Source organism: Zingiber officinale, chromosome 2A (genome assembly GCF_018446385.1).
Source record: "Zingiber officinale cultivar Zhangliang chromosome 2A, Zo_v1.1, whole genome shotgun sequence".
NCBI lineage: Eukaryota > Viridiplantae > Streptophyta > Magnoliopsida > Zingiberales > Zingiberaceae > Zingiber > Zingiber officinale.
The window spans coordinates 174,047,519-174,075,382 of record NC_055988.1 but is presented as its reverse complement, the minus strand read 5'-3'; the positions used below and the strand labels follow the sequence as shown (position 1 = coordinate 174,075,382).

General features: G+C 39.4%; 3 protein-coding genes across 3 annotated transcripts; 1 reads left to right on the top strand and 2 right to left on the bottom strand.

Annotated features, from left to right (window-relative positions):
• Positions 1-2,197: 2,197 nt before the first annotated feature.
• On the bottom strand, positions 2,198-2,905 carry LOC122043375 (protein CHLORORESPIRATORY REDUCTION 7, chloroplastic-like). Its single transcript, XM_042603953.1, has 2 exons — positions 2,650-2,905; positions 2,198-2,567 (listed from the first exon to the last, which is right to left on the bottom strand). Exons 1-2 carry the CDS (start codon positions 2,818-2,820, stop codon positions 2,295-2,297), a joined length of 444 nt encoding a protein of 147 aa, XP_042459887.1. The 5' UTR covers positions 2,821-2,905; the 3' UTR covers positions 2,198-2,294.
• Positions 2,906-4,657: 1,752 nt separating this feature from the next.
• Positions 4,658-8,831, bottom strand: LOC122043374 (glycerophosphodiester phosphodiesterase GDPD6-like). The gene is made up of 8 exons (XM_042603952.1): positions 8,659-8,831; positions 8,244-8,422; positions 6,573-6,756; positions 6,197-6,271; positions 6,001-6,110; positions 5,681-5,899; positions 5,324-5,479; positions 4,658-5,045 (listed from the first exon to the last, which is right to left on the bottom strand). The coding sequence occupies exons 1-8, from the start codon at positions 8,669-8,671 to the stop codon at positions 4,803-4,805; spliced, it is 1,179 nt and encodes a 392-aa protein (XP_042459886.1). The 5' UTR covers positions 8,672-8,831; the 3' UTR covers positions 4,658-4,802.
• An 11,811-nt stretch (positions 8,832-20,642) lies between these two features.
• On the top strand, positions 20,643-23,085 carry LOC122043373 (UDP-arabinopyranose mutase 1-like). Its single transcript, XM_042603951.1, has 4 exons — positions 20,643-21,116; positions 21,947-22,197; positions 22,287-22,455; positions 22,543-23,085. The coding sequence occupies exons 1-4, from the start codon at positions 20,781-20,783 to the stop codon at positions 22,888-22,890; spliced, it is 1,104 nt and encodes a 367-aa protein (XP_042459885.1). The 5' UTR covers positions 20,643-20,780; the 3' UTR covers positions 22,891-23,085.
• Positions 23,086-27,864: the final 4,779 nt, after the last annotated feature.

Sequence of the window (27,864 nt, the reverse complement as noted above, 5' to 3'; positions counted from 1 at the left end):
TTCAGGAGTATCTATACAAGAGATTTGATGAATAGTACTATCAGAAGCAAGTAATTATGAAAAATAATTCGAAGTGTATTCACCCTTAAATCACAACGAAAATACTTTATGACACTAGCTAGAATGTTGAGTTTTCACAAAAGCTCTGAAGTTGTTGAAAATGGTAAGATAATCAGACTTGTATTTCATAAGATAGACTCTCAAGTGTAATGAGTGCAATCATCAATAAACAAAACATAATACCTTGACCCCCCCTTTTTGTAGGAATAGGAGAGGGTCTCCACACATTAGAATGGATAAAATCAAATGAAGCAGAAGAAAGAAAAGACTTTTAGAAAATGGTAAGACAGAAAATTTGGCCAGTTTACAACTACTATAATTAGAAATATCAAAACTTTTTAAAGGTCCTAATACTCCTGTAGAAACTAAAAATTGCAAACAAGATGCTGAAACATAACCTATATGAGAGTGCCACAAATAAAAATAAGAAGATGAACGATTCAAGTGAAAAGATGATAAATCCACACTCGAAGCTACAACTTCTGGTACTTTGAGTTGATCTAAAACATAGAGCCCTCCTTGCCTACGACCTATCTCAATCAGCCTCTGAGATTGCGGGTCTTCAACATAACAATTGGATGAAAAAAAGAGACTAGGTATCCAGACTCACATAATTGACTAACAGAAATAAGATTTAAAGTAAAACTCGGAACATAATAAACATTAGTAAGAGGTAAACAAGATGTAACAATTGAACTGATACATACTAATGACATAGGAGTATCATCAGCAGTCATAATAGATATAAATGAACGGGGAGAAAAAGAAAGAAAAGATAATAAATTAGATGACATATGATGGGAGACATCAGAGTCCAAAATCCATAAGGATAAAGATATACCTGAAATACCAGACGATGACAAACCTATATAAGAGGAAGCTGACATGGTAGAAGGATGTGAAGCAATGAACTGTTAAAACTACTCCAACATATACAAATCAGATTTCCATGAAGTATCTGCATGACCAGACATGATGATAGAACGAATAATGCTCAGAATAACCAAACTGTAAGGATACACATTTGTACTATCCGTAAAAACTGGTGTCAGGACGACCCATGGTCTCATAGAGAATTTGAAGCAAAAAATGATGTCAAACATAGAAATTGGCAGCATAGGGCGTTAGTGTCGAAATTAGTAGAAAAAGACATCAATACCAAAATCGATAACACAGGGAGTCGACACCAAAATTGATAGAAAAGAGTGTCAGCGCCGAAATTAGCAGCATAGGATGTCGACGCCTAAATCAGCAGCATAGGACGTCGGCGTCGAAATCGACAGAAAAGAGCGTCGACGTCGAAATTAGCAGAAAAGAGAGTCGGCGCTGAAATCGGCAGGGTGGGTCATCGGCTTTGAAATCGACAGGACAGGGCGTTGACGTCGAAATCGGCAACAGGAGGAGACGACAGCGACAACAGTAAGTAATAACATGGCCGACAGGAAAAATTAAGTCAGAGAAAGAGAACCTTACTCTAATACCATATAAAAAATAAGAAAAAGAAAAAACTAGTCATATTATTGAATCCAAAATTGATCATCAGAAATACAGAGTATAAAATCTTTATATAGTTTAGTTAAGAAACCCTAAACTCTAAATATAAAAGGAAAAACACCAAACTGCTTTAAAATCTATAAACAAATAAATATATATAATCTAATACCCCAAGCTATGGATTCTTCTCTTCGTCAACACTCTCGCCATCATCACCGGTACCCTCATATGACTTAGCTTTCGAATGAGATCAAGAAGATAAATTTAAGAACGCTGAGTGTTTTTCGATTTAACTTAGTGGCCGATAAAAAAATTTTATAGGACCAAACTAATCATCTCCAAGATTAATCAATCAAAAAAATAAAAATCTAGATTAAAAAAAATGACATGTTAAGATTAGACTTTGTAAACTATGTTTCATATTTCAACTGACGATAATAAAGTAAATTATTAAATTAGGTTATTCATTAAAATCTCAAAACAAATAAATTTTTTTTTCATTATTTAGATTGAACCAAATAATATTTGGTTATATCTTATTCCTCATAACTTTAGTTACATGATTATCTGATAATCACATAATTAAGATTATATATGATAATTTAAATCAAATGCACCCTAAGTACTGTTCATATTTCAATAATGAATGAGAATATGAGATGCTATTATAACCTTTGTTCGGATTGCATGATACTATCACATATTTACATCAATCGAATATCGTTTGGTATCATAAGCCTTCATTCTAGTTGTACTTGGTACCACTGTATCGATCCAACCTCACCGTCGATCTCTAGCTCACAGACCGACCTCACGAGGTGCGAAACAGCATCGTCGATCGAGTCGAACCTGGCAAGATCAGGTGGCAAAGCCTTGTAAGGCCAATTCTGAAGCCAACCCTTCAGCCTCACTCGCAGTTCATCCTCCGAAACAAATTCTTCACTCTTGCCGGGTTCCATTAGAACATAAGTATCTGATTGTCGATAAGCTCTTCGTCTCCTCACTGCACAAACCTGGTCAAGTACTTTCGAGTTTAGTTCATCGAAAATGTTACGATAATAACGAAGTATATATATATTTGGAAATTTCGATTACCTTTACATGAAGGTTCTCATGTGATAATGTTTGTGGCACTCGCAAACTAACCCAAGTAAACACATTTGAAGATTGTCTGCACAATCTCAAAACCTGTTTACCTGTAGAAGAGTTACTGGAAAATTTTGGGAAAATGTTTGTGCTGATCCTGGCTTCCATCAGAGTTTCCATGGTCTCTCTTGTGTTCTCTCAGCTTTGCGGGGAGGCCACGAGCTGACTTATCTGGGGAATAATGAGAGGCCTTCAAAGGAAAGAGGAAGATAATGTTAATTTTAAAAATATAAATGAGAATTGTGTGGGAGAGTGGATATTTATGTCACCTCCAAATACTTTTGATCAAAATATTAAGGGCAAAAATTAAATAATATTTTTTTTATTTATTATCAAAATAACATTCTATTCCACCTAAATGTATTTTCATTTTTAAAAATAATTTTATTTTTGATATTATTATATAATATAGAGGATGATAACTACTTACAACATAAATACTTTAATTTTAATTAATATTATATTATAACAATTACAAATCATAAATGCTACAATATAAGCACTTCATCTATAATTATAACAGTCATCTCTAATCAATAAAAAAGTCGTCTTCTTTGTTCCAATATTTAAATGTCTTACAAAGTTCAAATTTAAGTGAACCTAATGTAAGTTGTTCATGTCTGAAATTAGAGAAAATAGTATACTGGGTATGTGATTTTGTTGTTAATCACGAGAAGACTTTTGTATTAGGAGCAAAAAGCATCGAATAATTTTGTGTCAAAAAAGAATATAAAGGGAAGAAAACGTCAACAACCGGGTTAGGGAGGGATCTCCGATGTAGTCACTCCGATTCTCAACTCAGTTAAGTGATCGGGAGAAAAAAATATATAGTGAATAGTAGAAAGAAATACTAAGATATGAGTGCGTAATGTCGTGTAACGTATCTGTGTTTTTAAGAGGAGATCCCTTATATAGTATTAATTTTTCTTTGTACTCGAGTATTGATATATTTCTAAAAAAGGATCAATCATTCTGACACTCTGACACTTTCTCAAAAATAGACCTATCAGCTCTATACTTTGCAAGGTAGAAGCTTTTATCATAAAGATTGTATAGGGAATATTCCTGTGCTTCTCTGACAATCGTTAATTAAAATGCAAAAAGAAATATTAGACTGTTGAGTTGGTAAGCTCTTGATACACCCTAATGGTAAGCCGACTGAGTCGTCTCTATCGCTCGATCGGACCTTGTTACATACAAGATTGAGTTAGCTAAAAATGTTGACCCTCTCTAGAACTCAGCCTTCACTCGACTTCTTTGCTCGGCCAAAGAGCTCAGTTGGACCGTGTGTGTAGCATGTCCGATCGAACAGTAAACCCGATCGACCAAATCACTCATTGAGACACGTGCCCGTATTAGCCGGGCATGACCAAGCGGACTTAGCTCTGAATGACACTGTAACAACTTAAGATTTCATTGACCTTGAGGGACTCGAGATTCGATCCAGACTAAAGGTCCGATTGAGCAAATCACTCGGCCGAAACATACGACCGTATTAGTTCCGAGTGCTAACTGCTTCTTCATTTTGACCATCACATCAACTAATTCTCTTACTTTGTCCCCGACTCAGAACCGTATCATAAGTTCTCACCGGCCAAAAAGGCCTTTTGCCCAAAGTGTTTGATAACGCCAATCGACTGAACAATTGGTCACTATCAAGCAATTTGGCCAAGTATTGGAGTCACTTTCAATATTGTCTAATCAATCGAAAGATCACTTTTAGTGTTTAGGCAGATTTAACAGGAGTATTTTAGGAAATCTGCAAGTGCATCCTTTGATAAATCTCAGTGTGTTCTTGAAGATAAACTGCCCTCTTTGTTTCATGGGATACTATCTGTTGAATGAATACCAAAGAGTTAGGATAGTGTCTTATGTTACCTGATTCTTCCTTTGTAAATCAATACTTAATGCATCTCCGATCGCTTTATTTGAACTGGCAGCCAACCACACAACACACTTTTGTCGAAAAATTCAGCCAAATAATCAAAAACAACCTTCTAGAACTTGTTTTTCAGACACATCTTGGAATGAACTTTACTTCTAAGAAAATCCTAGAACGAGTCCAGGGTAAAGCTTGATGCATGATAGAACACGATTTATCTTCATTCTTTTCCTTTGAAAGAGGAGATCATGAGTGAAATCTTATGCAATAAGCCAAATGCACTTGCTTCGTTTGTCCCAGATGCAGATGCCCACTCTTGATACAGATGGAGACTCCCAGTGAAGTCAGTAAACAATCCATCCACTCCAATCTTGTCGATCCAGTACTGATACTCAGCATAAGGATCTTGATGGAAATCAAAGTGTAAGTAAGAGTTTTCGTTCCTGTACGTGTATGTGTGTACCTACAAGTGCAATACATAAAACATGTTACGAATCATCCAAACAATACGAATGCGTCCCAAGGGTAGGAAAAAAACAATTGTTGAAAGATTGAAATCAGCAAGATCAAACGAAATACACATTCATTGGGTTATTCAAAAAACATTTTTGTATATTCCCAAGATAATGTATTGGCAGAATCCATATCAAAGAAGAGAAACTAAACAAACAAATTTCAGGCAGATATCAATCAAGCATAAGCACTGGTGTTAATGTTATGGGAAGAAGCACAAACTTATACCTGAAGGTTGTATGCATGGGCTCTTTCAACAAGATCAGTAGGTGTAGTCAAATATTTGTTTTGCGTAGGAACGATAGTGTCTTTCCAAGGCCCGATACCGACAACATAGTTTCTGATATATTCGAGATAGCTGTCTGAAGTAATATCCCAGAATGACTACAAAAACACAGAAGCATTAGCTCGTGCCCAGGAGAAGAATCCAAAAGATTTGTCTTTATTTTATTTTGAACTCTCACCCTTTTGAGGTGTAAGAATACAGCCAACATTATCCAAACATGGATGAAGTTCAACAATTAAAAGACGAGAAATGACCGATTGAAATATGGGAAATGTGTCCTTATTCAGATGGAAGTAAACCTGATTTGTATCTTTTGTTCGTGTGACGAAATCATCAATGAGGAATATTTTTGGAGAGTTCGTCAGATTCGAAATGTATACTAGAGAAGTTGGAGCAAAAGATTGAATGAACACTGGTTGCTTTAGCCATTCAGTTGACATGTATGCACCTCTATATCCATACTTCTGTAGAGTCTCTACGAACTTGTCCTCGAATTTCTTTCCCTTGGGCCATTTGACCTATAAAATTGGTGAATGAAAATGAATACCGTATTTAGCGGAAAATCCCATATTTATGAAACAAGGCCTCGTTGAAACCACACAATAAAAAAATTACTGACTCGCTGGTTGATGAAAACTGGATCCTTAATCTCTGGGTATATCCCAACAATTCTGTTGCCATCAAGCGCAATGGCAATAAACTCCTCAAATGTGATAATTGAGAATTTTCCTGGTAAACATAATGGATATAAATGTTAGTGACAGAGATATGACAATGGAAAACCTCTAGAGCTCGCAATAATCTAGCAAGCCTACCATTGTATTGTTGATCTCGGAATGGATACCTCTGCTTCACCCTTAGTGATTTAAGTTCAGCAAGGGTGAAATCCACTGCAATTAAGTCAAAGAGATATTGTCACTTATTGTAGTTGTTTATATGCTTCATGTGACACAAGTATAACAAACCACAGAATTACTTCAGTAGTTCTGTTGAATAAGATCTAACCAGAGTTCCTAAAAGGCAAATTTTAGCATCTAAGGGCTTCTTCATTACATAACGGTTTCTGACAACATTTCGTATAATAAGTTTAAGTAGTCGAGTTTGTCAAGAAATTTCATCAGTTCCAGTATTACCATACAAGAAATATAAACAAAGATCCTAACAGCTAGATATTATACGCAAAACACTCACCCACAAAATAGCCAGTCATATTAGACCCTTCAACTTCATAGATTCTTTTGCGATTAGCAAACTTCGAATGATTGGCAATATCAGTTGTAGCATCGAGTGTCATATCATGAAAGCATATCAATTGACCATCTTTAGTTGCAAGAATATCTGATTCTATGAAGTCAGCGCCTTCTTCAATAGCTCTCTGCAAATAAACTTGCACTCAAGAACCAAATAATTGGCGAATTCAAATTAACCAACTGAACCACATCGATTACAAAAAGAGTGTTTCTCAACTATTTGAATCTAGTTACACGAATCTTATTTGCTATCTAACTTCACTTAGTTCTTTAGCATGTTTGAGCTACATTTGGTTTTCAAAATAAAACACATACTTCACTATTTTGTTGCAGAGAATGTTCTTGACATGTCTGAGCTACATATGTTTACAAAAATGATCCAAATATTTCTGTTGTCTAGTCGTTTACACTGTCAAATACATGAGCTACATACTAAGCCTTTGTTTTTACTCAAATGTGTGTTTGACTAAAAACACTTTCTCATCTGCAAAATAGTATGACAGTCAACTTAGAGCAAATGCTGATCAAGGATAAATTCAGATGCTTAGTGACATAGCTACGAATCACCCAAATTTACTTAGTTATTTGCCTGATCCAGTCTCTTCTACTTATCCCAAACTATACTGCTCAAGCCAATGCCATAGAACTCCAAATAAGTAGATATTCAAAAAGAATTTATATTCAACTGCTATATGGGTAAGGAAACTTAGATGGTCTTATAACAAGTTATCTATCTATATATATAAATATATTTTATGATCCGGTGGTAAGAGCCCGGGACCCCCTAAAGAGGGGTCAATGCCACGTGGAGGTCAAAAGGCCAGGTGGTCCGTCGAAGAAGGGTGAGCCGACCGGACGCATGGAAAAAGGGCACGCCGATCGGCCTGCCCGTACACGTCTGATAGTGAAAGATGCCCTGACAGGGGTCGGGGTTCTGACGCTCAATGAAGTAGTAAATGGCCGAGCGGAAGGGCTAAGAGAAGGCAGGACATAATGGGCGCGCCGCCCGGCTGGCGCGGGAAATTAGGGCCATCCGGACGACGCTATTCACGCCGGTCGGCCGGACGGATGTCCCGGCCGGGCGGTGGTTGAAGGATAGGAACATCTTCTGACAGTCGTCAAGTCCTATGGCTAAGCCATACTCTAAGTCTGACAACAAGGTGTTCTGTTGTCCCATCGAAGACATGACTGAACTGTAGCAGTATGGTGTCAGGTAAGCTCTCTGACAGGTACATACCGAGGTATGGGCTGCGGACACGTATACGCCTCGGTGGACGTGCACTAGTTCTTTCACCGCTCTATATAAAGAGTCTCTTCCTTTGCTTGAGGTACGCATTCTACGCATTTCGGAGCCACCCTTTTTCTGTCCGCTTACCTGACTTGAGCGTCGGAGGGTCGCCGTCGGGAACCCCTTCCCGGCCCGACTTCTGTGCAGGATCGCCGGAGCTTTGGAGGCCTGCGTCATCGACTAGGAGAGCGCCACGTGCCCAGCGTCCTTTGGTTCGACGATTCGGACAGGATCATTTTACATTCGATCTATTTGTAAATTCTTCAATATCATCTAAGATCGATTCTGCTGGACTCTTATCAGCTCAAGTCGGATAGTAATTACCATATAAGCAGCAGCTGTTTCTTCAGGAATCTCTCCATTCGATCCACGATGAGCAATGTTGTAAGGCCTCGATGTCTGCAAGGGTCTTTTTACTTTGTCCTGTTGTTTGCTGGGTAGCTGATAGAGAACCCTCCCGTGAGATCCCACGAACAAGGAGAAGAAAATCAAGCTGGAAGCCCCTGTAGAACGATGCGACAACTTTTTGACTACTACATCTCCTATCCATCAACCAGCATTTTGAAGAAATAAGAACGCACAATCGATCGAAAGAAAATCCTCGAACAGTCTAATCTGCAATTTGGAACCCTCACAAAGAAATCCTTTAGCCCAACAACAACGAAAAGTCCGATTTTGCTTGAGCTTCCATACAAAAAATCTCATCAAAGAAGATGAAGAAGGCGAATCGAGAGCTTACAGAGAGGACTCATTTCGACTTCGTTCCTTCCTCCTCTATCGTCCTCCTTGGCCGCTCTTCCCTTATCGTCTCCGATCGAAGGCGAACCCCAACTTGGACGAGGACACGAGGTTCGTTCGGCATTGGAGATTCCGCATGGGTTCAAATAATGGGCGCCGTCATCATGCACCCGACTTTTCGTGGGGCACGAATGCGGCGCAGCATGAATTATATGAAAAAAACTATTTATTCAATAACTTTTATGAAATTGTATAATTTTAATAAAATAGATTCTGCAATAATTAAGAGGACGCCCTTTTTTTTTTTTTTTTAATCAAAATCAATGTTGACGTCCTTTTTATCAGATTCATTAAAAAATTTTAAGATCAAAATGTCCCACTAGTTATTTGACATTCTTATAAAAATGGCCGCTCACCCTCATTTATCTCATTTCAGAATGCATAGGACAGCTTTGGCAGGATCGTTAAGATAATGGTTTAACCTATTTATTGCAATTAAAACGCCTTTATATATATATATATATATATTATAAGTACTAACTATAGGAGAGTAACATAACTATTGTCCTAAGTATACTATTTTACATGATTATCTTTTATTATATACATTGTATAAATCTTGAATCTCTTTAAAAATATTTATTTTATACCAATTACAATTTGATAGCTGTTAGAATACAGATTTAATTTGTTCACTTAACATTTACACTATTTTAACTACAATTGATAGTTACTAAACTGTAACGAATTTGGCCTGTGCATCATATTTTAATAGTTATGAAACTGTGGATACTATAACATTCATGTTGTAATAATTATTAAATTATAATTATATAATAATTATAGTAACTATGATTTGGTAGATATTAAAATTAAGAACAGAATTAGGATATTAGTTTAGCACAGACTATGATATAATTAATAAAATATAAAAATATAAAATCTTTCCAGCTTCGTACGATTATGTTTTTTTTAGTTTTAATATTTTAAAACTTGTATACAAACTACAAAGCATGACTTTCTTGCAACTTCAATGTTACTTTAAGCGCTAAGTTACTTATTATTATTATTTTTTTAAGTTTTTGCATAGTTTATAATTTTCTAATCTAAAAGTGAAGTATTGGATAATAGAAGTTTAATATAATGCCAATTCACTTTTCCACTTCATTTTCTCAAGGGACCCGAGTGATTTTCGGATACTCCGATAAATAAAGTGTGAATGTAAATCGGTACCATGTTAACTCCCTTGGATAATATATTGTCTGTTAAGATTAATGATAGAGTCAGTTCAGATGATCTACTTGAGTCGATCCCTCACCTTGGGCTATCAACATAGCGTAGATGCCGACGCCATCACCCCCAAGTTCATCTCATATTTTCCCCCCTTTTTTCACGACAAATTTGGCAAAGTTGAATGTATCCCTTATTGAACTCCCTCGGATACCCGGGCTACGGCCCGGATAAGTTTGAATTGTTGGGCGTTTGGGCGTTACTGGAGACGAAGGGTTTCCCTTCGTTACTCTCCTTTTGCTGCAAACGCCAAGGAGACGAAGGGGCGTCCTTTCCCCTTCGTCTTTCTTAACCTTCTTATAAGAGGCGTCCAAGTGCAGATCGACAAGGAGAGCATTTTGGCGAGGTGATCAGGGAGCACCGAGAGATTGTGTGAGAGCAAAGGGAGAGCATTCGGCTGGGATTTGACTCGTGAACTTTGAAGCGCTTTCCGATTGCTCCGTGATCGCACTTCCGACAGTGACAATTTCTTCATCGATCGACGTCTTCGGTTGCGGTTCTTCGGGAGATAACTGTGAGTTTGTAATTACCGCATCGCTTTGTTTTATCTTTGTATAATTTCGATTTCATGCTCTCAAATTACCAACAATGGTATTAGAGCGTGCTAGATTTGAAAACATGAAAATCGACGTGAAAAAACTCACGTTTTTCTTCTTATATCGTGAAGAAAATGATGAACAGTGAATACTGTTCATCAATTGAATCGATTAATCAATCGATTCAATTGGAATGAATCGATTGAAATTGTATTCCAATCGATTCAAAATCGTGCATAGTTGTTGGATCGATTCACGGATCGATTATAAAAAAAAATTGTTTTTTTTCTTCTTCACGTATATAGACAGTGAACAGTGGTGTCTAAAATTTAATTAAATATTTATTAATTAATTAATAATACATATCTATATGTATTTAATTAATTAATAAATATATTTAATTAATTTATGGTTCAATTTACCGAAAATAGAACCCTACCAACTTGATCAATCAAACCCAGGTCTGGTTTAAATTATTAATTGATTTAGGCAGACCAATTTGATTCAATGATACCTAAAGCTGATTTAAATTATTTGTTGGTTTAACCAGTCCGGTTTATTATTGAATTAATTGGGTATTCTTGATTACAGAAGTTGGGTTGATCAAATATGACCGAATTAGTTTCGTTGTGTCAAATTTGATAAGAAACATTGAATTTGTTCTAATGAGTCAGACTTAATCCAATGGGAAATTGGACGAGTCAAACGAACCTGAGTTTGATTAATAAGTCTGTGATTGACTTAAATGGGCTTAAACGATAACAGAACATAGGTCCAATTAGATTAGTTCTAATGAGGACAATAGATTAAGTTTAAGATTCGGATTCATGATCGACCAATCCAATGTGTCAGTCACATGAGACTCCCCAAAATAAGGAAATTTGTTTTTCTTAATTGCTTGTGTATACTGTATATTTTGTTCTATATATGGAAATTGAATTTGACCGGTTTTGTACTGGTCAGTCGGTTTTGTACTGACATCATGTTTTTCAATTCCAGATACAAAGAATGATATACACGATGACTGGTCGCTATGAACGACAACATGAGCTATGGGAGGAGATCAAGAAGCTGGAATATGACCCGGATCACGGAGTCGGTAGGCTTATTGGTCGGCTCGATTGGTTGTTCTGGAATCTCGAGCAAGAAGGGTATCCAGTTCAGGAAACAGAAAGAAGATGGTATCTGGTTTATTCATTATCGGAACATCTAAGGCAGATAGCATTCCAACTTTGGGATGAGTCTGAAGGGCACATCTCATACTCAGAGATGTGCAGACAGTTACTTCATTTGGAATGAGGTCTTGATGAATCTGAAGAGAATCCAGATCCCGAAAATATGGGTCTCGAAGAATTTGAGGAGGATCCAGAAATGGATTCTGAAGATTTAGAGGAAGATCCAAATCCCGAAGAATCTGAAGATGATCCAGAAATGAACCTCGAAGAATTTGAAGAGGATCCAGAAATGGATCCTGAAGATTCAGAGGAGGATCCAGAGATGGATCCCGAGGAGGATCTAGAGATGGATCCAGAAGAATCAGAGGAGGATCCTGAAGAATGTGTAGAAGATCCAGAAATGGATCTGATGGAGACATCTGAGGCTAATCCACCCATCATAGAATCCGGGATGAACGGGATGCAATTACCCATTGCTCTAGCATTTATCCTAGTGGGAGTAGTGCTAGCTTATCTAGTCTATTATTGTTCTGTTTGATGTCGTTATGTACGAGCAGTGTTAGCTCATCTAGTTTTTGAGTCATGTAATAATTTCTGTTGTTTTGTATAACAGAATTATATAATAAAAGTTATGTTATATGTTAACTAAATTGGAAATGATTAGTTCATTTCATGATATGATTAGTTCATATAAATATGATTCATTCATATAAAATGATTTGTTCATTAGTTGGGATATGTGTAATATAATTGATCAGTGTTGATTAGATTAGAACATACAAATGATGAGTAGAAACAATGTTATCACTTGATTTTGTAAACTAACTCTAATTTACACTGAGTCAATAAATAGTTACACATATATGAATTACACTGAAATAATAAATAATTTGTTTATTTATGTAGATCATGACAACTAAAAACATCATAGCTGAACTCAATAAGGGTGAGAAATTATATGGGGATAACTACAAAATCTGGCACCTCAAGATACAATATGTTCTTGAGGAACAAGAAGTTCTAGAGGCTGTAAATCAAATCATGGAAGAACCAGCTGATGGTTCTTCAGCACAACACAGACGTGACCTTGATGCCTATAAGGCATGGAAAAGGAAGGACTCCATTGCTAAGGGCATATTGATTAGTTTAATGGTAGATGACCTAGTATTTGAATATGAGCCATTACCATCGGCTCATGCTGTCTGGGTAGCCCTTAGAGAGAAGTACAGTGGAGTCAGTCTGAGTAAGTTCCGTCAGCTAACTATCAAGTTTGATAGTTGTAAGAAGCGCTCGAATGTTACCATGGCCCAACATCTCAGGGAGATGGGTAACATGATTCGAGAGCTTAAGACTGCTGGTTATACGTTGACCGATGCACAACAGGTTCAGGCAGTTATCCGTTCCCTTCCTGATTCTTGGGAAACGATGAAACAGAACCTGACCCATAGTGAGAGTATCAAGACTTTCACTGATGTCTCACGCCATGTGGAACTTGAGGCGGAGAGGATTGAATCCGCAAGGATTTCGGGTCAAGCTTTTGTATCTGAAGGTTCTGGTTTCAAGAATAAGAACAAGTGGTTCAAGAAGGGAAAGGGGAAAGGAAAGGAGGCTAATGTTGTTGATGCGAAAAACCAAATCAAGAAGAAAGGAAAGAAATATGGACAAAAACCTAAGAGCAGGTTGACTTGCTTCAACTGTGGCAAGAAGGGCCATTTTGCTCGGGATTGTACTGAGCCTGAAAAGGTAAATCCATTTTTGTCTTCTTTCCACGAGCAATATGTTGTAAGTACAGTGTTGTTAGCTGATTCGTATCCTTTGTGGATTGTAGATTCAGGAGCAACGAACCACGTAGCTCATGATCGAGCTACATATGTGGAGTACCGACGGGTACCAGCTAGCAACAAATGGATATATGTAGGAAACAATGCAAGAATTGAAGTCAAAGGAATTGACACTTACAAGCTCAACCTACATGGTGGAGGCACCTTGTTTCTACATGATGTCCTGTACGCTCCTGAGATTCGACGGAATTTGGTTTCCGTTATTTGTCTTCTTGATTTAGGTTACAATGTAAATTTTTATAGCCGTTGTGTGGAACTTCGAATTAACTCTGTGTTAATTGGATATGGTTATGTAACAAATGATTTTATGGTTCTTGACATAGAACCAAATAATAATAGTTGTTTTTCAAACATTGCTCTTACTAGTAATGCTGATGTTAATGATGAAATTTGGCATGCTAGATTGGGACATATAGGACAAGAACGAATGAATAAATTATCTAAGGAGGGCCTATTAGGCACTCATGCTAAGATTAACTTGTCTGTATGTGAGCATTGTCTTGCTGGAAAGACGACTAGGAAACTGTTTGGTAAGGCTATTAGGGCTGAATCACCATTGCAATTAATTCATTCGGATATTTGTGATCCGATGAATATGAAGGCTAGAAATGAGAGTTATTATTTCATTACATTTATCGATGACTTCACACGTTTTGGTCATGTGTATTTGATTTCTCACAAATCTGAAGCATTGGATTGCTTTATTCGTTACTTGAACGAAGTTGAGAATCAATTGGAACGTAAGGTTAAAACCTTGCGCACTGACCGTGGAGGAGAATATTTGTTTGATCAGTTCAAGATAATGTGTAATGAGAAAGGGATTATTAGACAGCTTACTATCCCTAGAACTCCACAGCAAAATGGGGTTGCTGAAAGAAGAAATATGACTCTTCTTGAAATGGTTAGGTCTATGATGGCACAGGCTAATTTGCCAATCTCCTATTAGGGAGATGCATTATTAGTTGCAGCCTATATACTTAACAAAGTGTTTTCAAAGTTAGTTCCATCTACCCCACATGAATGTTGGACAGGCAGAAAGTCGGATTTAAGTAATCTGAGACCATGGGGGTCAGCTGCCTACGTTCATGATAAAACTCACGAATTTGGAAAATTATGACCTAGAGGTAAGAAGTGTATCTTTATAAGGTACTCTGAGACTTCTAAGGGTTATGTTTTTATTGGTGAGCGACAAGATGGAACCATCTCTGAAATAGAGTCAAGAGATGCTACTTTTCTAGAAACTGAGTTCCCAACACGAGGTGAAGTTGATAAGACAATTCCTCTATATGAGATAGAGGAGGAGGATAATGTTCCTTTATCAACGAATCAGGAGATGCCTGAATCTAGTCAACCGAGTGAGAGTAATTTGCCACTGAATGAGTCAGTTTCTCAACAGTCTAACCTTCGAAGAAGTAGTCGTCAGATTATTTCTCGAAGAATGTTTGATATTGAGAATGAGGCATTAATGGTTCTCCCAGTTGACGATGAGGAACCTCGAACAGTTGAGGAAGCTTTGAGCAGCTCAGTTAGAAAAGAATGGAAAGTTGCAATGGATGAAGAAATGGAGTCAATGAGAAAGAATCAAGTTTGAGATTTAGTCGATCTTCCTTCGGGCCGAAGGGCTATTGGGAATAAGTGGATTCTCAAAGTAAAGAGGAAAGCAGATGGATCGATTAATCGATACAAAGCTCGATTAGTTGCAAAAGGATATACCCAAATGGAGGGTATTGACTTTGAAGAGACATTCTCCCCAGTTGTAAAGTTTGTGTCAATACGTGTCATCCTAGCTATAGTAGCACACTATGACATGGAATTACATCAGATGGATGTAAAAATGGCTTTCCTTAATGGTAATCTTGATGAAGAAATCTATATGGTACAACCAGAAGGTTATGTTGCTGAAAGCCAAGAGAAAAGAGTATGTAGACTTCGGAAGTCTATATATGGGCTAAAGCAAGCGTCAAGACAATGGAACATAAGATTTAATGAAGTAATATTATCTTATGATTTCGAAATGATCAATGAGGATCATTGTGTCTACCTAAGAAAGGAAAAAGAAAAGCTTGTCATTTTATCATTATATGTTGATGATATGCTAATAGCTGGAAGTGACATAAAGAGTGTGATAGAAGTCAAAAGTTGGCTTTCATCACAATTTGACATAATAGATATGGGAGAAGCAGAGTACATCTTAGGAGTGAAGATCGTTAGAGACCGATCAAAGAGGCTTTTGGGTTTGTCTCAAGAAGCTTATATCACTAAGATGCTACAACACTTCAATATGTCAGATTGCAATATTGAACAGACGCCTATTGCGAAAGGTACTGTCTTGAGCAAAAGTATGTATCCCAAGACTCCTGAGGAAATAACCGAAATGAAGAAGAAATCATATGCCAGTGCTATTGGTAGTTTGATGTATACTATGTTGTGTACTCGTCCTGATATAAGCTATGTTGTTGGCTTAGTTAGTCGTTTCCAATTAAATCCAAGATCGAGACACTGGAAAGCGGTGAAGAGGATATTCAGATATCTTAAAGGAATAGCTGATTATTGCCTATGTTTCCAAGGATCAAATATGAGCCTAAGTGGCTACTCAGATGCAGATTGGGCAGGGGACCTTAATGACAAAAAATCCACATCTGGCTATGTCTTCTTGCCGAATGATGGCGCCATCTCATGGAACAGCAAAAAGCAGGCTTGTGTAGCCTTGTCGACAATGGAAGCTGAGTATGTGGCTTGTGCAGTGGCTGTGCAAGAGGCTGTCTGGTTAAGAAGGTTCCTGAAGCATCTGAGGATTGCTGAGGATAGTGGGAGTCCTGTTACTGTGTACTGTGACAGTCAAGCTGCGATAGCTTTTTCCAAGGATCCCAAATACCACAGCAAAAGCAAGCATATAGAAATTAAGTATAATTTTGTAAGGGATATTGTTGACAAGAAAAAGATTATTTTTGAGTACATCCCTACACGGAATATGCTTGTTGATCCTTTTACTAAGTCATTGACTAAAGAGTCATTTCATGGGCATATGAAGTCTTTGGGACTTCGGAGAATGTAACAATTGTAAAGACATTTTGATAAATGAAAATTTCCATGATCTATTCAGTGTATATGTCTTGGTTACATTCGAATAAAAGTCTCGATAAGCATGTTGACAGATTGGGATTGGTCCACTCACATGGACAATCATCTCTATTTGTTAAGTACGAATAGAGGTAAGACCGTTGCTTATGGGACAACTTATGTAGCTGTAAATAGAGACATACCCATAAGTTAAGGTCGCCTTGATATTTGTGTTAAGATGAGATCATTTGTGTAATGATTGGAGTAAATGCACCCACCATTTACTGAATCTGCTTGAAGCCAAATTAAAATTCATATGTTGAATTTAGGATTAGACATTGGGAATGTCTAGATCGAAATCTGTACGATGTTAAATTTGGGAAAAACATGCGCTCTTTTTAGTAAAGAGAATAACATCGTAGCACGTGATTCATATCACATGTGCTATGGCGACAAGAATGGTAGTAGGAGAATGGATCCCTGCTTCTCTACTATGTGAGACCCTTGAGATTATCAGTTAATCTCAATTTTACCCTAAGTGACTATTTAGCTGTCTACTTGAAGTTCTGATCAGTGTCTTCTACTTTAGCATGTTTCCTATTGGTTATGGATGATTCGTTCTATGGAGCATAACTAGGAAAGCGACTAATTAGAATGAATGGATTCTAGCTAAAAAGGAAGATTAAGATTGATTTACATCTGTGACATTTATTCACTGGTACCAGTTACATTTTTAGTTCGGTACATAAAATGTAATTGTGAATAATTTGTTTGATTTGAGATATTGAACATGCTCTTGACATATGGTCAATATGAGGGATTAGAGATGTTCATGATGATGTAAATAATTTAATCTGGGGTAAAAGCAAGCCATTTATGTCTTTGATTCGTTCTATAGACATTTATGTCTCTGATTTGTTCTGTGGAGCAGCTAAGTAAGGTGTGACAATCTTCTTAGCAATTGAATGCTCACTGTGCTTGCTGTCGCATGAACCATTTTCCCTACTGTATGGAATGGATGTTCTTATTTGGTCTTTGTGACTAAATTTTGCTCTGGTCTTTGTGACTTGATCTCCATAAAGTCTTCGTGACTTATTTGGTCTTTGTGACTAAATTTTGCTCTGGTATTTGTGACTTGATTCTCATAAAGTCTACGTGACTTATTTAGTCTTTGTGACTAATTTTGCTCTAGTCTTCATGACATGATCACCTTGTAGTCTATGTGACTGACATGGTCTATGTGACCATATGGATTCACTTGGACGAGTGGGAGATGTTGGGCGTTACTGGAGACGAAGGGTTTCCCTTCGTTACTCTCCTTTTGCTGCAAACGCCAAGGAGACGAAGGGGCGTCCTTTCCCCTTCGTCTTCCTTAGCCTTCTTATAAGAGGCATCCAAGTGCAGATCGACAAGGAGAGCTTTTTGGCGAGGTGATCAGGGAGCACCAAGAGATTGTGTGAGAGCAAAGGGAGAGCATTCGGCTGGGATTTGGCTCGTGAACTTTGAAGCGCTTTCCGATTGCTCCGTGATTGCGCTTCCGACAGCGGCAATCTCTTCATCAATTGGCGTCTTCGGTTGCAGTTCTTCGGGAGATAACTGTGAGTTTGTAATTACCGCATCGTTTTGTTTTATCTTTGTATAGTTTCGATTTCATGCTCTCAAATTACCAATATGAATGTGGCTCCGTCACTGGCTAAGACATTAATTAGTATCTAAATTTTTATTGTTATTTAAACTAAAATATCATCTCTTCTTAAATTTAAAAATTTTATTATCCATAGCTTCTGAATGTTACACGATTGTTAATCCTACTTCAACCACCACACTCATTCTATGGCATATGTTACTGAGCATTCTATTAGATTATGGAGGGTACCATGTCAGGATCTTCTTCAAATTGTCCATTTTCAACACGATTATACCTTAAAGCTCCTATTGTTTAGGTTATTAATCAAGTATATACAATTCAAAAAATTGGAACCGTCGTATTAACGGCCTCCCATGTGATGATCCCACATCGACAAAAAGAGATTCATCAGGAATATAAATGTTAAGTGTACGACGGAACGAACACAAATGATGCATTCCTTAGACTCAAATCCTATTAACTATGAGCAAATTATCATGCATTGATTATTTGTGCTAAGTTCGGGGGCAACTATATACAATTCAAGCTATGTTTCTAACATGAGCAATGATATGTACAAGTAAAAATTTTAAGGAAATATTTAAAAATAGATATATAAATTCATGACTCATCATTCCACTTTTTGTGAGTCTCATTATAATTTATATGTCTATTCTTAAGTTATTTTCTTGAGATTCTTTTATTAAGTATATCATTTTGAGAGAAGATCTCCTGGTCCATAAAAAAGTAGACTAGAAGATAGTCCACTTCCAATTGCAGTTAGATCGTAATTGCGATTCAGCCACAATTGGTTGCGATCCCTTCATGGGTTCACCGACTCCATTAGATTATAGTTTGGATCAGAGCGGATGGTTGAAGACCGCCGGAAGTGGACAAGTATCTAGGTTACCGGGCGCTGAGCAAGGGAAGTACAGTCTTTGAGCGGCCTGCCGCAGCTTGTTCCGACCCCAAACTATAACTTGTTGGGGGGCGATAAACCCATAAAGGGATCGCAATCAATTACAGTCAAATCACAATTACGATCCGATCGTAATTAAAAGTGGGTTATCTTCTAATTTACTTTTTTATGGACCAAAAGACTTTGTCCCTATCATTTTTCTTCTAACATGCACAGTTATTATGAGGGTGTAGGCCCAGTAAGCAACTTCCCTCATTGACCCCTCTAAGCTCTGCCCCTAGTTGTAACTCAGCACGATCAATTTAAGATATAGTATGTATAATAAGAGATAATAATGCGTAACAATATAGATAATTAATAATTATCGTGTAATTTTACATGGAGCTGATAGGGTGAAGAGCTCTTTGATAAAAAAATCACAAGAGACGTTCTTATGATTATTTCAAAAAACTAAGAGGGCGCTTTTATTTGTCCTTACTCTTTTAGGTATCACAATATAGTACATTTTAAAAAAATAATAATTAAAATCTTTAAATTTAAACTGCAAATTAATTAATAGAAAAATAACTGATTATAAATAATATCGACCAAAATATAAGAAAAAAACATCTTTTATTTTAGTGATAATTTAATCTATTGACTACAATAGTACTGAAATAATAATATTTTTAGAATGAAAAATAATGTATAATGTCTTTTTAATATTTTTAAAATGTAATATTTTTTTACGACAATCTTTATTATTGCTACTTGATAATAAATTAAGTTTGTTGACATACAACGTTGACTTAGCTATTTATTTTATGAGAAATGTTAAAAAAAAATATACTGTCTTTTTAATTGTTGAATAGCTAGTTAATAGACTATCAAATTAATTTTTATTTATTTTATAATATTTTCTCATTTTCCTTCAACATGGCAAACGATATGAATATGCTTTATCATTGGTGCCAAACTATCATTGACTAACCAAAATAATCCATGAATTGGTTGCCTAAACTTCACATCAATTTGGCTTGTAGTTGACTTGTGAGTACCTTATGGTTTGCATCCTACCAAAATACCAAGTCAACGTTAGGTATGCTTCTAGTGGAAAAGAATTAATATTATTTGGTTTGTTTGATAATATTTTAATATTCTAATTTAAATATAAATTTGTGTTTATTGCTTTTTCTTAATTATTAAAATTGTATTTCTTTTTTTTTTTGAAAAAAATGTTTTGAATTAATAAAACTTTTCTTCTATTGTTAGGTAGCTTACATTGCGGCGACGACCAGATCCATGATCCTGAACCGCATGAGACCTTGGACCGGGCCCTCCGCACCGAGACCCAAATACCGACTTTTATGCGTACGCTAGTCACATGACTTGAGCTACGACTTCGCACGCGCCTCCAGATTCGTGACCCACGCGCACCGTTTTCCTTGAAAGGAGGCTGGAGTCGTTTCTTGTGTCGTTGCTTCTGTCTACGCCAACAGCGGCGATTCATCCTAAGGTTCGTCACGTGGGATCACGTGCCGGGCGTTCTATATAAACCGTTATAAGGGCGAAGTATGAACTATGCAAAGGGCAAAAGAAAGATCCCATTTTTATCTTCCTCTTTCGATTCGATTTCTCGCTTGATCCTTCTGTTCTCCTCTTCGATCGATTAAGGAGGAGAGAGCGCGCGGAGGAGATGGCGGCGAAGGAGGCAGCAGCGTCGGTACCGAGCACGCCTCTGCTGAAGGACGAGCTCGACATCGTGATCCCGACCATCCGGAACCTGGATTTCTTGGAAATGTGGCGGCCGTTCTTCCAGCCCTACCACCTGATCATCGTGCAGGACGGCGACCCGAGCAAGACGATCAACGTGCCGAAGGGATTTGACTACGAGCTTTACAACCGCAACGACATCAATCGCATCCTGGGCCCCAAGGCCAACTGCATCTCCTTCAAGGACTCCGCTTGCCGCTGCTTCGGCTACATGGTCTCCAAGAAGAAGTACATCTACACCATCGACGACGACTGCTTTGTAAGTCAACGCTAGATCCATCAACGGATTTTGATTCTCGTTTTCTTTTGCTTGTAGATCTGAGTTTTCGCGACATGTATTATTTTTTCCTTATTTTTTTTTACTTCAAATTTGTTTCTCATTCTAAACAATCTGGGACCTAATTAGAAGGCGATGCTTCAGTTAGATCTAGTGTTGTTCACTATATTTCTAAATAATTCAGACAGCATAGCTATGTTTGAGAAAAGAGACGATTTTCAACTTGTTTATGCTTTTCTTTGTCATTTATATGATTTGATTGACTGAAACAATGCTTTGCAGACAGTATCAGGTGGTACTAAAACACAGAGATCTGATATAGCGTAGTTTAATTTTCTAAAATTCTAAGTGGAGGTTATGCCAAATAAATATCGAATCTGTGTTGAATGCTTAATCTGAGATAGATCTATCTATTCGTGCAACAATTTGTGCACGAGTGGGAGTAGGAAACAAAGAATGGAAAGGAGATGTTCAAGTCTGGCAAAATCATGTGAGCTAGGAGGGTGTTATCTTTAGTCTCTTTTGCTTCATCATAATTGTCCCACCATATGTCATCAGGAGATCACTATTCTTTGTGTTCCTTCTTACCCTGGATTGCAAAGCTCGATTTTGGAAGATGTACCTACACTTTCAATAACTGTTATCTAATCACAGTTAGCTTGTTGCATTAAAATTTTTATGTTTTTCGAAGATACAACTGTTGCACATGGAACACATTTTCTGTTATGCAGCACTACTTGTAGTTGTTTGTTTGACAATCCTTGCTTCTAGTTTCCAAAACATTATTATCTTTTGTCTATCATCTTAAATAGGTCGCTAAAGATCCCACTGGCAAAGACATCAATGCACTGGAACAGCACATCAAGAATCTTTTAAGCCCTTCTACTCCTTACTTCTTCAACACCTTGTATGACCCTTACCGAGAAGGCGCAGACTTTGTTCGTGGATATCCTTTCAGCCTCAGGGAAGGTGCTCCCACAGCTGTTTCTCATGGCCTTTGGCTCAACATTCCTGACTACGACGCTCCCACTCAGCTTGTAAAGCCTCGCGAGAGGAACTCAAGGTAACAAATTCCTTGATCTTATTGTCTCACAGCCAGAGGATTCCAATTGTCACAAAAACTTAATCTGCAACAATGTGGTGTTTTACTAGGTATGTGGATGCTGTTCTTACCATCCCCAAGGGAACTCTGTTCCCTATGTGTGGGATGAATCTGGCTTTCGATCGACAGCTCATTGGCCCTGCTATGTACTTTGGCCTCATGGGCGACGGCCAGCCTATTGGACGCTACGACGATATGTGGGCTGGATGGTGCATCAAGGTCAGTTTTCTTCATTAGTTTCGTGATCACTTTCACAAACCTAGCTTTATGAGCAATCTAACATATGCATATTCGTTGGCACTCTAGGTGATCTGCGATCACTTGGGGCTAGGAGTGAAGACTGGCTTACCCTACATTTGGCACAGCAAGGCCAGCAACCCATTCGTCAACTTGAAAAAGGAGTACAAAGGGATCTTTTGGCAAGAAGAGTTGATCCCTTTCTTCCAGTCTGCTTCCCTCCCAAAGGATTGCACCACAGTCCAGAAGTGCTACATTGAGCTCTCCAAACAGGTAAAGGAGAAGCTCGGAAAGATCGACCCTTACTTCACCAAGCTTGCAGATGCTATGGTCACATGGATCGAAGCCTGGGACGAGCTTAACTCTGCCGGAGCTCAAGCTCCAGCCCCAGTCGCCAATGGCACAGCCAAGAAGTAGGATAGGCAAACTCTAGCCTCCCCAAACATTTGCAACCTCGGTAGTGTCTTTGATTCATGCTTGGCATTTGTAACTCTAATTTATAGTACTTTCCTTTCATCATGTTAAAGTTGAAGCTTCAGAATTTTTTACAGGTGGGTTATTGTATTATTATTCACTTGAGTTGGCAATAAAAAGATCCGTTGTTTTAGATTATGTCAGTGGTGGTGTTATTCATCAAGAACATCAATATTAGGTAATAATTGTTGGACAATTTGTTATCAGATATATTGGGAAAAAATTACAGAATTGAAATTGCACAAAATAAATTCTAACTTATTTGTTGAGATGACCTAAGCGGATAGTCTAAGGCTACCAGCGAGACTGGTTCTGCTAAGTTTTCGGTGGTCCGAGATATAGAGTTGATGCGGTGCGTAGCAGAATTATGAGTCAATCATCAAATCGAGAAGAAAATTGCTGGCTAAGATATCGAGGCTTGCGTTCAATGCAGTTTCCTTGAAATAGATTCGTCCCACCTCCGGCTGTGCTTCGAGGTTCTCTCAGGTCATCTGTTTTCCATGATACAACTGCAAAATCACGCATGCAACCAAGCACTGGTTGTCCGTGGCGAACTGTAAATGCACTCGAGTGCTATCACGAGTAGTTCAGCCGAACGGATGCACAACTGAGAGAAAATAATTAGGGAACAACGATGGAGGAATTATTTTACTTTCGCTTTCGCTCCTGCTTTGCTCAAGATCCAGCCTCCTTATATAGGAGCTCTCGCCTTACCTGCAATGAATGACCAAATTATGGTCATTTAATGCTGGGTTTAATGTTGCTATTAATGAGTTTAATGCCTTCATTAATGTCGAGACGTTATAAAATCATTATTAATGGGTTTAATGACGCAAGTCACCATTAATGAATTTAATGCACCATTAATGTTGAGACATTATGGAATTGCCATTAATTTTATATTAATTCTTCCGTTACACTCTTGAGCAGGTAGCAAAAAGAGATTCAGGTAGTAAAATGTTAATTTATTCACTTTCTTGCCTTGATCGGTCCGACATTCAACATGCTTAAGTCGTGCTTGCACACGAGTCGACCTTGGTTCAGTACAATCCGGGCCCTGAATTTGCACCCACCCCTGCGCACCCACAACTCATTCCTCGTGATGAGCTTACAAACTCATTCCTCGTTATGATCTTACAACTAACTCTCGATTTAACCCTTTGGTTAGCGGATCTGCTAGGTTATCCTTTGACTTTATATAGTCAATAGTGATAACTCCCGTTGGGAGTAGTTGTCTAATGATATTATATCTACGACGTATATGTCTAGACTTACCATTATACATATGACTCTGTGCCCGATCAATTGTTGATTAACTATCACAATGTATGCAAATTGTCAGCACAGGTTTCGGTTATCTTGAAATATCTTCTAAGAATTATCGTAGACATTCAGTCTCTTCACCACTTTTGTCAAGAGCTACAAACTTAGATTCCATCGTGAGTTTGATTATTACTGTTTGCTTAGAAGATTTCCAGAAAATGGCTACACCTCCCAGAGTGAATACATATTCACTCGTAGACTTAGAGTCTTTTATGTCAGATATCCAACTCGCATTATTGTACCCTTCGATCATAGCAGGATATCTTGTATAGTGTAGTCCATATTCACGAGTATGCCTCAAGTACTTCAGTACTCTTATTATCCCTTTCCAGTGGTCAACACCGGGATTACTCGTTGATGTGGATATGTGTTAAGGACATGGGAGGAATTAGGAGGAAAGGGGAGGGCAATTTGGTCAAATCATTATAGCACCTTTTTAGGGTACTGTAGACCACGAGCAGAGGGAGCATTTTTCCTGGGTTTTTTCTTTGCTTCCGCCGCCACCATGATGCGGGGGAAGACACAGCCGACGTCGGTCGCCCGCCGCCACCTTTTCTCCTCTTCTCCTCACTGCTCCACCACCGCTGCTCCCTTTCTCACTGCCACCCTCTAGCTACGGCCGCTAGCGACAACCTCCTCCCTTCTTCCTTCCCCTTTCGATGCCGTCGACGACAACGCTGCTCCCTTCGTTCTCCTCGCAATGCCGTCACAAGACAGACCGACCACTACCCCTCTCCCGCTCCTCACGACTCTACCACTGGGCTGATTCGCCGCTACTGCTCCTCTCCTCTTCCCCACAGACTCCACCTCTCTTCCTCCTCGCGATATCGCTGCTAGCCCAGCCACTTCTTTGCCTCCAAGCACTTCTCGCCGGAGCTGCCCCTCTCTCTCTATCTCTCCTTCCCCTCGTCAGCAGCACTCCTGCCTGCTCCTCTCCTCAGGCTGGCAACCTTCCGACACTCCATTCCTTATCGTCGTTTGGAGAGGCTGCTGCCACCCTTGGTCCTTGCGCAGCCACCACTCCCATCAGCGGCCAGCGGTGGTCGTCGGTCGGTCGCACAGCCCCCCTCCACACGCTGGTCGCCCAGGCGCTGCCTCCGTGCTACTTCCCTCTCCCTCGGTCGTCGGTGGCCCAATGCGGCCTCCTTAATACGGATTCGGCGGGTCCCTTGGCACCGAGCTGGCCACTATTACTGTTGACACTGATTTGAGCGTCTTTCGGTCCCGTCGTGTTCTGGCCTTCGTGTCGTTATCTCGTTCCAGCTTTGTATGTTGTGGTACATCGGCCTTCGTGCCTTAGTTATTGTTTGGCGTCACTGATTTAGCCGTATTCCGCTCCTGTTGTTATCCCGGTCTGCATGTCAGTGTTTCATCTCAGCCTGCGTGCCGAAGTCTTATCCCGGTCTGTGTGTCGATATCTTATCCCAGTCTGCGTGCCGGTGTCTCAGCCCTACTTGTAGCTCGTCTTCCAGTTCTGTACCGTGTTCGGCTTCGCGTCGCTTGATCTAGCTCTCCATCCTGATTGGGAGTCGTCTGCTCTTCTGGGTCTCGACAACTCGAGCCGTGTCCCATCCGAGAGCGCCCCCTAGGCCAGGGTACGTTCTCCGTTCATATTCTATGCACATTTCATTATTTTATGGCTTAGTCTTGTACTCATATATTCGTTGGATCTGCCTCGAGCATCGGGGTACCGGGGGTCGGGTCAACCCGGTCGCTAGCTGCAGGTAGCGTTGACCAGAGGACTTCTGAAGACTTGGTCAACACAGAAGTCATCTCAGCACACCCCCCCCTCCGGGACGTTGCGACTCGGTCAACATTTCATCCACCTCCCCCAACGGTCTGTCTAACTCAGCTTCCGGACGGGATCAAATTTGGCGCCATTTGTGGGAACATCCTTCACCTGTTCTGGAACGTGAAGATGGACGACGTCGGGAGGTTCTCTGCTATTATCACAATCCCGGAGGATCTCGACGCATATATTATCTTCTATCCTCACTCCACCAGTATTCGGGAGTCGAGGGATCTAGTGGAGCTTCAGCTGGCTGACAGGTTAGTTTTTCCGTTATGTTTTTGCCCTGACTCCACGGGTATTCGGGAGTTAAGGGACCGAGACAAACCCTTAGTCGGTTGGCACGACTCCTCGATCAGGTACGCTACAAGCTTTGCTCCCTTTTTACGATTATAGGAACTGATATAACTCCCTGATAAGAGAGTAAAATCCTAGTTCCTTGATCAAAGACTAGGGCTTTCGATTTTTGATTGGACACTAGGGGCCCAGGTCCCCGCACATACACTTGGGACACAGCTTCCCGCTCATACACTAGGGACACAACTCCTCGATCATTAACTCGCAGTACCACTTCCCAATCAGGATCTAGGGGCCTCGCTCTTTGATTACAGGCTAGGGGCCTTACTCTCCGATCAGGGACCAGGGTTCCAGCTCCCCGATCAGGTGTGTTATAGGCTCTGCACCCTTCACCATGAGGCTCTGCATCCTCTTACTGCTATAGGCTCTGCACCCTTCTCCATGAGGCTCTGCATCCTCTTACCGCTACAAGCTCTGCACCCTTCGGTATGAGACTGTGCATCCTTTTATTGCTAACAGACTCTGTACCCTTCACCATGGGGCTCAACATTCTCTTGCTGCTATAGGCACTTCACTCTATTATTATTATATGCTTTGCATCCTTCACTTGTTGTGCAACCTCTTACATCTACAGGTGTTGCTCGCTTCACCCACGATGCTCTGCTTACTTCTATGGCTATGGGCTCTGCTCCCTTATATCGGCTTCATGCTCTTTATCTTCTCCCCTCGCTCCATGGGTATTTGGGAGTTGAGGGACCGAGATAGATCCTCAGTCGGTTGACACCACTTCGCAATCAGGTATGATAAAGGTTTTATTCCCTTATATTGCTACGAACTCCGCTTTTATGGACTTCAAGGCTTATCCTCCCCCGTTCGGGGTCGAGCTATCACCACTGGTCTCGGACCAGAGTGTCACCACCGGTCTCGGATCGGAGTATCGCTAACGATCTCTCGGTTGGGCTTCTAGACCAATTCTTGGTCGGGCTTCTAGATCAATTCCTGGTCAGACCTCCAGATTAATTCCTGGTCAGACCTCCAGATTAATGCCTGGTTAGACCTCCAGCACAATGCCTGGTCAGACTTCCAGATTTCTTCTTTGTAAGGCCTTTAGATTGTTTTATGGTTAGACCTCTAGCTCAATGCCTGGTCAAACTTCCATATTGCTCCTTTGTCAGGCCTTTAGATTGTTTTCTGGTCAGGTCTCCAGATCAATTCCTGGTCAGACTTCCAGAGCAATTCCTGATCAGGTCTCCAGATCAAATCCTGGTCAGACATTTAGATCAATTCTTGGTCAGGTCTCTAGATCAAGTACTGGTCAGGCCTTCGGATCACCTCCCGGTCGGGATTCCAGACTCTCTCCTCAGTGCGAGTTATAAGTGAGCACTGCTCTCACGCCCAACGACCGACAGGTCAGTGTCCAAGACTCTCGCCCTAGTGTGAGTTATAAGTGAGCACTGCTCTCGAGCCCAACGACCTTCCTGGTCGGGTCTCAGACTCTCGCCCCAGTG

Coding starts and splice junctions, on each gene's coding strand:
- LOC122043375 (XM_042603953.1), bottom strand. CDS start 2,820: ATGGAAACTCTGATGGAAGCCAGGATCAGCACAAACATTTTCCCAAAA. Junction 2,568..2,649: donor ATGAGAACCTTCATGTAAAG/GTAATCGAAATT, acceptor GTACTTGACCAG/GTTTGTGCAGTGAGGAGACG.
- LOC122043374 (XM_042603952.1), bottom strand. Junction 6,272..6,572: donor TATGACTGGCTATTTTGTGG/GTGAGTGTTTTG, acceptor ACTTAATTGCAG/TGGATTTCACCCTTGCTGAA. Junction 5,046..5,323: donor CCCATGCATACAACCTTCAG/GTATAAGTTTGT, acceptor TTGCACTTGTAG/GTACACACATACACGTACAG.
- LOC122043373 (XM_042603951.1), top strand. CDS start 20,781: ATGGCGGCGAAGGAGGCAGCAGCGTCGGTACCGAGCACGCCTCTGCTG. Junction 21,117..21,946: donor CCATCGACGACGACTGCTTT/GTAAGTCAACGC, acceptor CATCTTAAATAG/GTCGCTAAAGATCCCACTGG. Junction 22,198..22,286: donor CCTCGCGAGAGGAACTCAAG/GTAACAAATTCC, acceptor GTGTTTTACTAG/GTATGTGGATGCTGTTCTTA.